Source organism: Limanda limanda, chromosome 7 (assembly GCF_963576545.1).
Source record: "Limanda limanda chromosome 7, fLimLim1.1, whole genome shotgun sequence".
Classification (NCBI taxonomy): domain Eukaryota; kingdom Metazoa; phylum Chordata; class Actinopteri; order Pleuronectiformes; family Pleuronectidae; genus Limanda; species Limanda limanda.
Genome location: NC_083642.1, coordinates 23,866,067 through 23,881,176, shown reverse-complemented (window position 1 = coordinate 23,881,176; position 15,110 = coordinate 23,866,067). Strand labels below are relative to the sequence as shown.

At 42.3% G+C, this 15,110-nt stretch overlaps 1 protein-coding gene across 1 annotated transcript in view; it reads right to left on the bottom strand.

Annotated features, from left to right (window-relative positions):
* LOC133005651 (plexin-A1-like) overlaps positions 1–15,110 on the bottom strand; it is a 216,688-nt gene that overhangs the window by 77,766 nt on the left and 123,812 nt on the right. Inside the window, exon 9 of the mRNA XM_061075400.1 lies at positions 7,431–7,631. Coding sequence (XP_060931383.1) covers positions 7,431–7,631 — 201 coding nt within the window. The remainder of the gene's footprint in view (positions 1–7,430; positions 7,632–15,110) is intronic.

The following is a 15,110-nucleotide window of genomic DNA, read 5'->3' as shown; positions in this document are numbered from 1 at the left end:
ACAGCAAAATCATGGATATCCAAAAAGTAAGTTGTAACTTTCCAGTAACAATACTGAAATACATGTAGAGGAGTAGAAAAGACAAAAGTGAACTCAAAGTTTTAAATACAGAAAATGAAAATACTGTATCTAAAACTGTACTGAATTGCAGTGAAAGAGTAAAGCAAGTATCAGTGTATCGTACCAGTGTTCTAGTTGACTTAATAACTAAAATAGGTCAAGTCTCAAGTCCCCAGTCTCTGAGTTGAGTACCAATTACCTGAATCAAGTTTAATTTAATCCAAAAAGACCCAGCCACAATCATACATGATTGAAAGGCTGAGAGTATACAGCGGCTGCAATCAACTTCAAAGTGCATCTGTGGCCACAGCATACCAAACGACCTGTGTATGTCCCTGAGCAAGAGCCCCTGCTCCAGAGGTGAAAGGTCAGAGTGCAGAGGTGAGACTAGTCTCAGAGAGCACAAAGAACAATGAGTGTAGCAGCGAATCAGAGGAAATAACGCTGGATGTATTTTACCAGCTTTCTTGGCATGGATTATATGCAGTGTTTCTTTATAATTTACACACTTTTTCTGTGTCTCCTGGCCAGGTTTGAGAAGGACATATTGGCTCTCCATGGGACAGTGTCCCAGCTCTCAAAGAACAAATGGGTCTAGTTCAGATCCAGATAAAAATATTTTGGTGTCTTCAAAGTGGGCACACAGGGGATTCAGGGGGTCTAGGTTTCTTAGCACTGACTGTTACTGACAACATGCACTTGAATCTGCATGTGCCTGCCCTTGCATGAAATTGAATAATGTTCCAGTATTCATTCAGCTATCAATATTATAATCCGAATTATTAAATCCTATTACAAAAACCAATTCAGAATCCTTGTCCCAATGTAGTCAGTGCTCCAGACCAAGTCCAACACAGTCAAGATACATTCACATACTTTCTGCCTCTGTACCTTCCTAATGACTAAATTAAGATTAACATGTGGTTATGTTCAGGCAAGTCAAACGTTTCAGTTAAGGGTAAAAGTGATGTCTTGGATAGAAGTCAGCACTGATTTAAAGAACAAGACAATACATTGATTGATTGATTTTAATATTAAATAAAAATACAATATTTCCCTAATGTTAGTTAGTTAAAAAGTTTTTTGTAGTTATAATGAAATAAAGCAAATTTACTCAAGCACTGCAGATCTGTCCGTCTTTTCTAAAACGGACAGATAAGACCGCCCTATCCGTCGTGGAACGCGCTCTCCGAGCGCCTCGGAGAGCTTTTCGTACACCTCTGATTTTTCTAACTGTCCGTCTTTATTTCTGAGACCCCACGGACAGACCTTGGCTGTGATTGGTCCGCGAACAACATCATTTCCCTACGCCGTCATTTCCGGACCTCAAACTTCCTGCTTGACAATAAACCCAAACACAACTACGATTCTACGATTAATGTGACGTGTGTGTTAAGCCAGCGGAGTTGTCCGGCTGACGGTGGCTCGTTATTGCACTGACGGCATATGTGCACGGTCACATACGGTTATAACGAGCTTTCAAAACGGCGCTAGCGGGCTAGGCTAGCGGGCTAGCCACCATTCTAACTGCGTTGGTAACAGTGCAAAAACCCGCCATCACGACTTTAATTCCACTTCTATCATGACACTGTTTCTATAATACCGTCAGGTTAGAAGCAAACACTGGGTAGTAGTTAGTGCCGGAAGTCCCTGCTGACTGTGTGTGGAAGCTGGGAGGGGAGCTAGCTGGGATGGAAGCTAGCTAGCTCAGTCTAGCTTCAAGCTACACGGAGCTTTAAGCTGTGGAATTAGCAACAGAGTTCGGAAACAAGACCGGGGAACCGCTACGCTAAGAAACGATAACATCAGCATTTTGACCCGCTGGGTGTCACTTTATTTAGTTCTGTTAGTTGCCATGGTTCAGTGTGTGGGAGACCAGCCGACAGAGGTTAACAGACACACGTGGACTTCTTCTTCCCATAAATGGGGTAGGCTTCTCTGAGCTCGTCTTCCGTTGCGCCACCTATGGGTTTGGGGGTGAATTGTTTTCAACGAACAGTCGTCGGAGATGTAAAAATCAAAAAGACTCTCCGCTCTCTGTGCAACCCTCTCCGAGAAACGGACACGTAGAAGCATAATGGAGCCTTAAGTCACAACTAATGTGTGTACTCGTGATATTTTTAATGGAATAATTTTATTTGCAAAGAGGATATTGATATTGTAATTTTGCTACTTTAAACGCAACAGCAAGCAGACACACACAAGTCCCAGTTTCAACTTTTAACTTGTGAGTTTGGTCCATCATTCAACTTGAGCTCATCAACTTAATCACTGTTCCAACATGCGTTTGACAGAACAACTTGAAGGTCAAGTTGTTCCTAAAATATTTTTTTATCTCATTTGTTTGAATCCTCCTCACGTCCCTATAGCCATAAACAAAATAAAGTTGTCGGTGGCTCTCGCAGGACGAGCAGTCATTACATTGGGACGTACCTGTCTGTAGCCGACCTGTCCCTGCTCTCACTGCACATGACTGAAGCAGAGAGACACACAGCGCTGAAGCAGAGACGATTGTCCTAAGTGAGCAAGAGAGTCACAGAGAAGTCGTCTTGTAGCAGTCGTCGGTCAGTACTTGTTCATGAGAGGGTCGAAGGGAGGGGGCTGCATCTTGCTTGCTGTCCCGGGCTCACCAACCCTAGCTTTAATGTTGCAGAGGAACATGCACGTCTGTATAACGTACTGCATCGGTACTGTGTGAGTGTGTGAGTGCTACATGGAGCATGTTTGTGGAAGTTATCTGGAGTCCAGACTTCTGCCAAGTTGAGACCAAATTTGTGGACTGTGAACACACAAACAGTCTGTCACCCTCCCAAAATGTACTGTGCCTCTCGCATTGTGCCAGATGCATGGACTTACAGTAGGAAACACACACACACACGTGCATACAGAGATATTGATAGCGTGTGTGTCAGTGTAATAAATCATGTAAAGCAGGTTGCCGGTTGCTGCTGATGCTACATTCTCCGTCTGCTCCACATGATTAGGGAGAGGATCATGTGGAGAATCTCCATATGTCTGCTTCGCGTTGGGCTCCCAAACCCCTGGGGAGGGTGTGTGTGTTTGTCCATGAAACAAAACAGTATGTATCCACGCAGCTTGCATGTATCTGGGGGTGCCTGTGTGTGTGTGTGTGTGTGTGTGTGTGTGTGTGTGTGTGTGTGTGTGTGTGTGTGTGTGTGTGTGTTTCCTGTGATCATCCATGCATACTTTGGGTCCCTGGAGTATTTGAGAATGCAAGTTCAATGCTTCAGTGTTTGGCGAGGGGCTAAATAATGCACAAAGAGACAGTAAGATTGAATGGATGAGTGTACATGTACTGCTGGCTAATTTTCTCTGTGATTTATTACACTCCACTGTCCCCGTCACAGCAGCTGTGATACATGTACACACACCCGCTTGCTGAGGATACTGAGCACAATGGTTACCAGGGTGCAGCTTCTCAATCACGGATCTTCTACTGTCTGAGTCGAGCCTCTGGGTTCGTGCTCTCATTGTTCCTGAAAACACACTAATTATTATGTATGAGGAAGTAATTACTAGTAAAGGGGAGGTAAAGGAAACATTCACACATGGATGGAAATAGTTTTCTATTGATATTTTAATTATTTATAATGTTTAAACTGACTATGTGAATTAATTTGATTTATTGTGAGTGTGTGGTCGCCCCCAAATTTGTAAGGAAGTGAATATTGATGATGATGATGATGATGATGATGATGATGATGATGATGATGATGATGATGATGATGATGATGATGATGATGATGATGATGATGATGATGATTTCTATTCGAGAGACTGAGGGTCAGATTAAACTATAAACAAAAGCCTACAAGAGAAAAAAAATATATAAATATTGATGTCTAACGTAAACGTAGAGACTACTATAGCAAAACCTCCACAGTGGGAAGTGCTAAACCTAAACCTGTTTGTGGTCAAGTCACATTGGTCGGGATGTGTCATGTGACCGGCTGAAGTTACGTCATTGATTGTCTGGGTTTCGGATCCTTCCTTATTGGTTATAGCTTTTTCAAAGTGAATGTAAAATGTGAGTTGTTTCTATTATCACAACCCTTTTGAGATTTTCCTTTTCAAAAGAAGCATCTTGCAACAGTTATATCAATTTGACAAAAATATTAATATCATGTTTACACAGATTTATATGGCACCTTTCATGGCACCTTTCATTTTACAAAGCTCGGTGGCCAGTGTGAGAGGGAAACCTCTCTCTATGTCTGCTGTGTTCAGGGAGCATCAGAGAACCAGAGAACCCAGGAGGACATACTTTTGTATACATCATCACAGGCTTTGTTGTATTTGTCCAAATTAGTAAACATAATTTAATGTGTAATATTGGAGGAGTCACTGGTTTATTATGGTATGTAATTAATAATGTACATATGAACCTGCTTATTCTGCAATGTTGTAACCTCAAGTCAGCAGTCAGTTTGCATTACATAAAATCTACGTATTAAATGTTAATGTACACGTTTCAAATCAGTCTGCACTCAAAAGGACACAACTCAATCCAGGTGTAATAATCTGGGTTCACATTGGGAGTGGAAAGGTGGGAGTCGTCTTTGCTTTCTTTTAACAGATTATCTCAACATTTACTTGATATTTTTTTTCCTGACTACTGTAATGCAGATCTAATATCTCCAAACCATCATTAGACATCTGAAACACTTTGAAACTGATTCCTATTGTCTCAGCCGTCCTTCCACCCTGTGGTCCAGTTCATCCAGTCTCACTCCCACTTTTGCACGGATCATGATTTCCTTTTCTTTCAGCCTTCCTCTGCTGGACATGCACATCTTTTATATTCCACATTCATTCTCTCTCCATCTGTTTCTCCCTCATTCGTTTAGTTCCTTTCCCTCCTAGTCTGCTGAGCTTCGCCCCCACCCATCTCCCGTCTGTCTCTGTTCTTCTCATTCTCTCTTCCCTCTTTTTATGTCCTTCATCACACTCTTTGTTGTGTCGTCATTGTCCGTTCCAAAATTCCCTCACCTCCTCTTTGGCTCTCTCTCTCTCTTTGTCTTTTTACTTCCCTCTTGTGTGTTTTAGTGGTTTGCCTTGTGTTTGTGTGTGTGAGTGTGCGTGCTCATGTGTGTTTGTGTCCGTCAGTCTACCACAACACAGCAATTCATCATCATTTTATCTACAGCTCCCTTAATTGGATCCTATCACGGTCCCACCTGACGAGAAAGTGAGGAGGGGGCACGGAGAGAAGGATTATTCCCTCACAATACTGCACGGACACACACGGACGGACACACACACACACACACACACACACACACACACACACACACACACACACACACACACACACACACACACACACACACACACACACACACACACACACACACACACACACACACACACACACACACACACACACACATTTTCACTCTCTTCGGCAACAGCTGCAAAGTTGTGTTGAAGCCTTTATATTTACCATTTTTCCAGCAGAGAGAACATTGGGTTTTTACAAAACATCAAGGGTCACACTGACGAATGAAGAGCGTTCGTGTGTTGATCCAGTTTTGTTTTTGCTGCTGTATCAGAGTTTTGTTGGGGAAAGTATCTTCCTAGCTGCAGCACTGGTAACAAGTGTATTGAACACCGGGGATGTAAACTTCAACTTCTCGGAAAAAATGCCTGAGTTTGAGGTCCATATAAAACTTGGCTTAGCTCTTATTTGAGGAGCAATAGGTTTACATTGTCAGTGATAGAAGCTGTCCATCACGTCTTTTAAGGGTTTCACCATAGCCGTTTTCAGACATGAACTCCGGAGAATGTCTGCACAATTGGCTCTGGACTCGGTCCGGAGTTTGCCTTTCACACTTGAACAAAGCAGCAGGAGATTCTCAGCTCAGATTCTACAGAAATCTCCAGAGCGTTTAGGTGAGGGGTGGAGCAGCAGGCAGAGGCAGGACGTAGAGTAGTTATTCCCTTGCAGGGATCACGTTTTCTTTAAAGCGCATCAACACCGGCGTGGGCGCTCAACACTGAAAGCTCTCTTGGCATCTTCACCTTCTTCTACGTGTATGGCACCACGTTTCATCTCGATATATTTGTATTCTTATTTGTTTTTATTCTTTTTTCCATCGGGCGTGCTAGAAACATCATCAACATTTCCACTCACTTGTGGCGAATTAGAATTTTCAACAGTTCTTACTTGAGAAAATCCGGAGCCTCCCACAGCCCCTTCGGAAAATGTCTGGAGATTATCTGGAGTTCAGTGCATGTTCAGTGCGGAATTCGATGTTCAGTATTTGCAGTGTTTTTGCAGCTCACTCTATTCAAATGGCTTTTGACATTAATATGTAATGATGAGAGTAATACCAACCCAAAAAGTCAAATCTATAAGAAGTCAATCACATGGGGCAATTACAGAAAAATAAGCCACTAAATATGCACAGCTCTCCTAAGCACAAAATAACTGTAGGTTACCATCATTACGATCTAAAAAATCCACTTCAATAACGTCCCCCAGAACTATTTCCCAAGTCACCATTCGACTGAAGCTCAATCTTCCCCTTTGTGTGACGAGGGAGTGGGTGACTGGGTAGAACTCAAAAAACAGCAAGTGGCCACAAATCAGTGATGTGTTCTGAGCCCAGCGGCAATGCATCAGCCGGCTAAACGACCCAGAGCCCCCTGACAAGTGTGTGACAGGCTGAAGTAAAGGCGGCCGGGCGAAATCTGCCAAAGCCACATACATGCTCTCCCACTGCCTCTTTAAACTGCGAGGACTCCCTGTGTTGGACCTATCATCGTGAGCGAGCGCTGCGCCGTGCGGCTCAAATGTTAATAATATGTCTCGTTAAGTAAGTCATAATTGGTGTCGTTAAAATGCCTCTCCTCTGTCTCATGCCCTGATTGGAGCGGAGGAAATTAACATAGCTGAAACGGCTGCTCCCCATTAGCGGGGACAGTTTGGCTCGGGGGCTGAGAGGCAGGAATGACGGGTGGAAATGAAGAGCGAGCGCCTTTGCGACAGCCAGTCCCTGTGGCTACATGCCTCGGTTTCCACTCCTCACCGCACCAGTCTATTACTGCTACTTTCTCCGTCTCACACTGCAACTAACCAACTGTAAAGCCTCCCGATGGTTAAACCAATGTGGCTGTCCTGGACGGAGCTCCTGCTGACAGAGGTAACAGCCTGGGATTGGTCAGAGCAGAGGGGTCGTTGATTAAGACTGGCTGCGGTGGTAATCTGTCGATAACAAGGCCCTTATTCAATCTAAACTCATATATAAACTCACGTTTATCGGGTTAACAGACGTTGCTGGGAAGTCCGCTCTGTGAGCTGCTGCAGTCGTAGCTGCGTGTGCACGTGAACGTGTTTTGAGTCTTACCGTGGTCTTCTGACACTGTATGCTGGTGCTGTTGAACCTCAGAGCCGGGACGCTGTGCGTGCTGCCCTGGATGTGGAAGATGCACTCGTAGTTCCTCTGTCCAGACTGAGGCTGCGGCAGGTTCTGGGCCAGCAGGGTGATGGGCCTCATGATGCCGGCAGGGATGTAGATCTGAGTGGAGGGAAGGATCTGAGGACACTCCTGAAAATGAGAGAAAATATAAAGAATTAAAAAAAAATCTGTCTGTGAGAACAGTTTATGCTATTTAAAAGGTGTTCTTTCTCTGGAAGAATCGAGTGTTCCAGAAAGAACAAGGAATCAGACGCCATCATAATGATGTGGTCTCAAGGGAATTTTCTGTCACCACCCCGCGGCTAATATCTGTCAGCTCATGAAATAAATCATCACTCAAATTCATTCATTCCATCTGCCATCAGGCTACAGAATGCTTAAAGTTGTTGATTATTGTTATTGATGTTGCTGATTTGTGCACTGGTGGCATGTTGATGTATGATTGTGTCTAATCATTTATTTATTCTTATTTATTTACGTGGGTTTGACAGTGTGTCAAGTTGCTCTGCTGGGATTAACAAAGAATCTGAATTTGAATCAGACTCAAAAGCTCTACTTAATAAGGATCAACACTCTTGAGGAACAATTCTAGTCCTACTTATTAAACACTCGATATTAAATGTGGCAGTGCATGTCATTTTGGAATCAACCCTTTCCCCTAATACAAGGCTGAGATGGATAGGAGGTATGATTTCTCTCTTTTATTTCCAAAAGGATTTTCTGATTCGTGGACCAAACTGAGATCCAGAGGCAGCGTTAATTCCATCAGGCTGTACAGTAAACCAGCTACAGTTTGGGGATTTGAGCAGGAGACGGAGGGGTCAGCAGATTCCATTAAGCAGCTCCTTGCTGCTCTTCAATCAATAACCAAATGTTTGGCTTTGCATCATATTAACTGAAGCAAAAATAATTGAAATTCCTTGGTGTTTCTTTTTTTTTCAGCTCTAAGTTAATCAAAAGACAATATGCGGTTCAGCTCTAAGTTAATCAAAAGACAATATGCGGCCCTCAGCTAGAAGCCACGCTACATCACTGCTCATGCTACGTTTTGAACTGCTTCTATTATGAACCTCTGCTGTATATTGTCTGTTTGTATAGTGACTTTAAACAATGATGGCTGAGTCAAGTGTCACTTTACAGATAATAGCGGTGATTTACCTCCTTGTTGTTCTAAGATGGTAGTTTGTGAAAAATTCTAATTCATATGAAATATGAATGATAGACTGCAACTTTTTAAAGACATTCTGCAGCTTGCTAAGAGCCTCTGCAATATCATAAATTATGCTGAACTAGTTAGATCTACTAATATATGTTTAATGTGCATCTGGAGATGTGGGAAACAATCATAAAGGCCAAATAAACACCAATGTAGAGCTTATAAATTAAGTCCTATTCCACTGTAAGCGCTATTCAGCAAAACTATAATTTTCCTATTAGGATATCAGTCGTTTGTATCTGCCATGATAAATCAGTGGGAACTGCATTAATCAGGAATGACTACCTGACGTTAAACCACATACTGCAGAGTCATCTCTATACGAGGCTGCGACGAGGTTCTGTGTAATGGAGCAACAGTAATGACTTTCAGATTGGCCTGGGAACGGATGAGAGGGTGCGGAGGGTAGAGAGAGGTCTGGACATAATGGGACCCAGAGACACCTCTACACAGCCGTCACTGTAATGCAGCACGCTCCCACAGCCGCAGGTGATGGCACTGATGCCATATGGGAAGATGCAGATTGGAAAATGCCTCAAGGAACATTTAAAAAAATCCAGTAGCCTGTAGTTCAACATTTCTGTAGATAAATACGGAGATGTCAAATCACATGAAGATAGCTGACTCAGCACTGGAGAATAGTCCTGCAGCAACATTATTGTGCAATAGGGACTAAAAAACACTTTAAAACAGTATTTCAAAGTACATTACATTTAATTTAGCTAACGCTTATATCCCAAGTGACTTACAATAAGGGCCATCAATACCAGTCCCAGTTGTCTTTGGAAGTAAGGTCAATAAATTATGCAGATTTTGTTTTCATCAATATCCATTTTTTTCCCTGAGAAATCAGTAAATCACCAAAATTGATTGGACCTGCCCCCTGATCCTGATCTGCACCAACATTAAAGGGGTCATATTATGAAAACACTAAAAACAGATCAATCTAAGGAGGCCTGTTTTAGACAGGGTAAAAAGGGGTGCTGTTTTAAATGATCCTTGTGGTATTTTGACCAAAATATGTTACAGACATTTCATTAAGACCCAAAGGAACCATATTAACTTGTGGTAAAATGGGCATAATATGTCTCCTTTAAAGGGTTCTTCCTGGATTCATCCCACATCCTTCCACTAATCTTTGTGTCCAGTAATGACTGCACACTCATACTTTCAAACAAAGAAATGGACAGAGGTACAAACGTAACAGTGAAGATGTAACATTAAAGATGTATGTCTGCTGTGTGATAATAACTTTTACTGATGAAGAAGGACAAACAAGGTGCTCTACAGGAGAGATCAGTTTGACTCTAGCTCTGGAGGAATTAACTGGACTCACTCAAACCACATGGGATCTAGTTGTATGTGCCCTGAAGGAATGCATTAAACCAATAAGCAGGTTTGGAAAGGAGAAGTTTGCATGAGATACCCGTCCAATGAATGATACCCACACTCTACATGCATTATCAATTTACAAATGACTTGCTGAAATGCTTCTGTCTGATGAAATCTGAAAATCATCATGTTTTGTCAATAGCTTTCCACAGGAAGGAGGAGGAGATGAAATCGATGCAAGTGAGCAGAGAGAAGCAGATTGTCAATTAGTGAGGCTGACAGCGAAAGTTTAAAGTATTCACAGATGGCGACACAGATGAACTACTGCTCTAATAAAATGTAAAGTAGGGCTAGAAAAGCCTAGTGTGTGTGTGTGTGCTCCTCCCAGATAGAGAGAGTGGTAGCAGAGCAGTATCTCATCTGAAGGAGCAGTCATTATTAATGTTGGACAGACCAGGCTCAAGCATCCAGATGTGGACATACACAGACACACACACACACACACACACACACACACACACACACACACACACACACACACACACACACACACACACACACACACACACACACACACACACACACACACACACACACACACACACACACAGACATTCAGCCACATAGGACCTGCATACAAAGACTCACAATTTCACAAACACATATAGGAAGACGAGTGCAAGGGAGACACACACAGCGGAGCAAGGGAGTGAACAAAAGAGAAGGGAGCAGAGGATTGTGGGAGCTGTTTCATTAGGAGTGGTGACAGGTGTTAGAGCTGAGTCTGCATCAGATAACAGTGCAGTTCTACACAATGCATCACAACCATCTCTTTACCTGGGGGATTCCTCCCATCCCTCACTTTTACGCCCCTCTCTTCTTTCATCCTCCCACTCACACTTGATATTTTTCATACTTCCTCTCTCCTTCTCTCCCACTAACACCTTGTTTTTACCACATTTGTTTCATCCTGGAATAAGAGTCTAGGTAGAGCGGGCATTCTCTTTTCTAAAAACTATTTTCGCACCAGTAAAGGTTTTCCAGTACAAGCAGTCTGCAACTGGGTGACCACCGGAAAACAAGGTAAATCTAAGGGAGTGGCTCGTTGAGATGTGAGTTTACTGCAGTGCAAGTCAGGGATGAACGCTGATGCAAGGGATGAGCTGACATAAACCATCGGATAAGAAAGAGGTGAGGAGGGGTGAAGCGAAACTAGGGGGAGAGGGGGAGATGAGGAGGCGAGGCAAGGTCTTGGGAGCCAAACACTCGTTTATTAAAGTAGGGGATGAGAGTCTAAGAGGTCAGGTTCCCAACAGAGCGAGGCAGGGGTGGAGCGCACAGCAAGGGGAGTCGTACACACCGCTTATATCTGTCCAAACTACTTCCCACACACACACACGCACACGCACACGCACACACACACACACACACACACACACACACTCACTATGTTCCATTTAGATACATACACCCTAAATGCACATAACAGTCGAAACACTAACCAAATACATTCATATTCGTTCTTACACACCTACTACACACACACATACACACACAAACACACACACACACACACACACACACACACACACACACTAAATCTCTCCCTCTGGCTCTGTGCAGTAAGCTGGTGCTCTCTGAGGCCTGTGGAGTGTTTTACAGTAGCCTTGGGGCCAAATACAAGGAAACTATGATCAAAGGTGGGATGGTAAGCTTTTAGAAAAAAATAAAAAAGTTTGCCTTCCATGCTCCAAAGATTATCCAATGCTACATTTCTATTATATCTACAAAATATCTGTCAGTTGCTTGCACATCTGTGGGTGGGTGTACACAAGTGCAGAGACTTTTACAAAATGCATATGCAGGTCTTATTGACCTGGGAAACTGAAAAAAAACATGTATTGACAATATATACAATTGCTTAGTGCTGAATATGCTGAGCATCATAGCTTAATGGGCAGTTATCCAAAAGCTAACCTACATACAAATGTGCAAATGTGATCAGAACCGGACGACCCTTTATGCTCAACACGCACGATGTGTAGGGCCCGGCAAATTAAGCAAGACCCCTCCTACCTTACTAATAATGACTTCAGGCGATGCATTAAACATCTTTAACTAGGTAAAGTAGACCAAATATCCTGGATTTCACCATTAATATAAATATTTTCTAAGGCAGAGTCTTGGATCTATTGAAGCACGTAGGTGGTGTACTTCATAGAAAAGCCTCACTCCTCACATCTGAACACAGAGTTTATGTCATTCTGAATTAATTATAGCCATAACAACCAAAGCACTATATACATGCATAGCATTTGGATCTTTATTTAAAAGGGCAATATTTACTTTTATGTATTTTGTGATAGTGGCTAGATCAAGAGTAATTGCTTCTAAAGTTAAAGTAATACAAGGCTGATGTGGGATCAACACTATTTCGTTTTTGACATCCATCTGACAGAAATCATGTGTTATTAAGATTAAAAACCATAGAAGCATAAAGGCTGGCATCAAGCAACACGCTACAACTAATACAATTGACAATGGGTGTGTTAGATCAACAGTTTGTGAATGATCAAGTATTGACAATAGGCGAGCCCCTCAGATCAAATTCTGCTGAGGGCCCCATAAAGGCGATGGAGTTCAGACAACCTGAGGAGGTGACTTTGAAGCTACAGCAGTTACTGAGGAATCAAGGTTTTCAGTGAAATATTTTAGGAGGTCGCTTTAAATCCATGCTCAGGTATAAGCATTGGTTTGAACAAAAAAACATGTATTCATCCCTTATCTATAGTGCATCTGATCCTCTCCCTTTCTGCTCCCTAACTGCTCTGCTCTTTATTTAAATATAATGACGCCTGCGGCCAGGAACACCAGCTGTCACTGAGGCTCAACAGGATATTCATATTGACTTTTTACTCTCCTCTACAGCCTCTCCTTTTCCCCTCCCAACCTATCTCCTCCTCCTCATTGGTTGCTGGGATACGATGTTACGATGGAATGGAGTAGAAGACTCAGGCCAACGGAACCACAACCAGAACAGTACCTTTGAGACAATGAACCAAACTACATGTGGAGGCAGGAGCATGATGTTTATAAAGTTAAATTATCCTGATGGATAATGAAAGTTGGAGGTTTAATGGGATAAAAGAAGTATACATGACATATTCTTTATTTATATCCAGCTCTGTTGCACCTACAGCCGTCATATTATCAGTTTACTTTCTTTCCTTCACTTCAAATGACTTTTTGAGACGTCAAACGCCCGCTGATGTCAGAGATGAAGATAGGGCCCCCATTGGCTGCCGGCTGTCACCCATGAGGCCACCTCACTGAGGCACTGACAACCTCCGAGTATGATGGATGAGGGGGTCTCTGTGTGTTTGTCTATGTGTGTGAGTGTCAAGGGGGGTCACCGCAGTGTAGAGGGTCCCTGCGGATTAGCGTTACAGTCCAATGAACCGTTTCAGGAGAGGAAGGGGGCGAGACCCCATCGACCGGTGCGCTGTATTACACACACAAACCAAAAAGAAAAGAAAAAGGTCTGAATATGATGACCACATCTCCCAGGAGAGGGAGGACGCGTCATCTGCTGAGCAATGTCTCTGTTTGAAACAATGATATAGTCAAACCCGTAGAGGAGGACATCTAACACAAAGTAACACACATGCACACGCACACACTCACAGGCCCCAGAGAACGACACAATAATGTGTAATGGTTCATGCTAGTAGCCCCAATAGATCTCTCCATTCGATCAATACACAGACAAGTCATAAGACTGTATCCATATAGATCCGCTGAAACACTTCCCCATATTTAGACTCATCTTTCCTCCGGAGTGGTTTCCTCTCACTCTTCATTAACTATTAACTTCATCTTCACCTCTCCATGTCTGTCTCTCGTAACCCAGCAGCGAGGGAACACAAGGAGAGAGTGTTGTCAGCCCGTGCATCCAAAACAACTCGTTACTGCTGCTTCACTCTGAGCCTGTATCGGAAACTTCCTACAGGTTGAGAATATATGCACTGACTGCTGGAAATCTCTTTCATGTGAGAACCCAGAGAGGAGGTCAAACTGAGGACTGACACAATCTAATGTCCATCAGTGCAGCAGCTGGTTGACATGTGTTTGTACAGCTCGTAGACATTGTTCTTTCAGTTGCATGCAATATCCTGCATATCTGTTTGTTCCATATGTATATATTTATTCTATTCCTAATATGATTATTTTTAAACTGGTGATAACATGTATGGACAGCCATAGCATTACTAATTGTGTTTGTGAACCAGATGCAATGTTATTTGGTTTTAATGTGCACTGTCTTCTGTATGGGTTGGCATGTACTCCTTAGTAGAGCTACTTGTCCTTTTGAACTTTGAACAAAGGCTCATTGGATGAAACTTGAAGCGTATTAAGCGTCAAAGTTTGATTATTTTTTCTCTCCTGCTAAATGTTCATTCTACTGCAAAGTGTTTTAACATTGTGCTTCCCAGAATATTCTGTAAGTATTTGTTAATCTACTCAGAGAAAATACAGATTTGTGTTTCTTTAACATATAGCTAATGAGGCATTAGCCTTGGCAGAGGTATGGACTCTTCACCAATATAGTTTCTGCATGCTATTTAAAGGCTATATTTATATATGATGGAGGATATGTAAAATAGATTTAATTGTTTATTCTGTAGATTTGCCCAAGGTTGTTAGAACAGCACATACACTTAATATGGAATCTACAGAAGTAATGAGATGAGGATTCTGTGCTCAAAATAATACATAATTCTATAAAAGTGACTGAAATTCACAGCCCTTGAGATATTTTAATCCAGAAGAAGGATATGTGGTATGATTGATTAGAAGTTGGTTTTACAAAGACACACTTGGACTATAATTGGATTTATTCCTAACCAAGTCTGAATTTAAATCTAAGTTACTCTGTTGCAGAACCCTCTGGGGTTTTTAACGATAACTGAAAATGTTGGTAAAACGTATTCAAATTGTTTCAATTGAGGTTTGAGATTTTTAAAGTCACAAGGACATTTTAAATTGTGTGAAGAGACAAA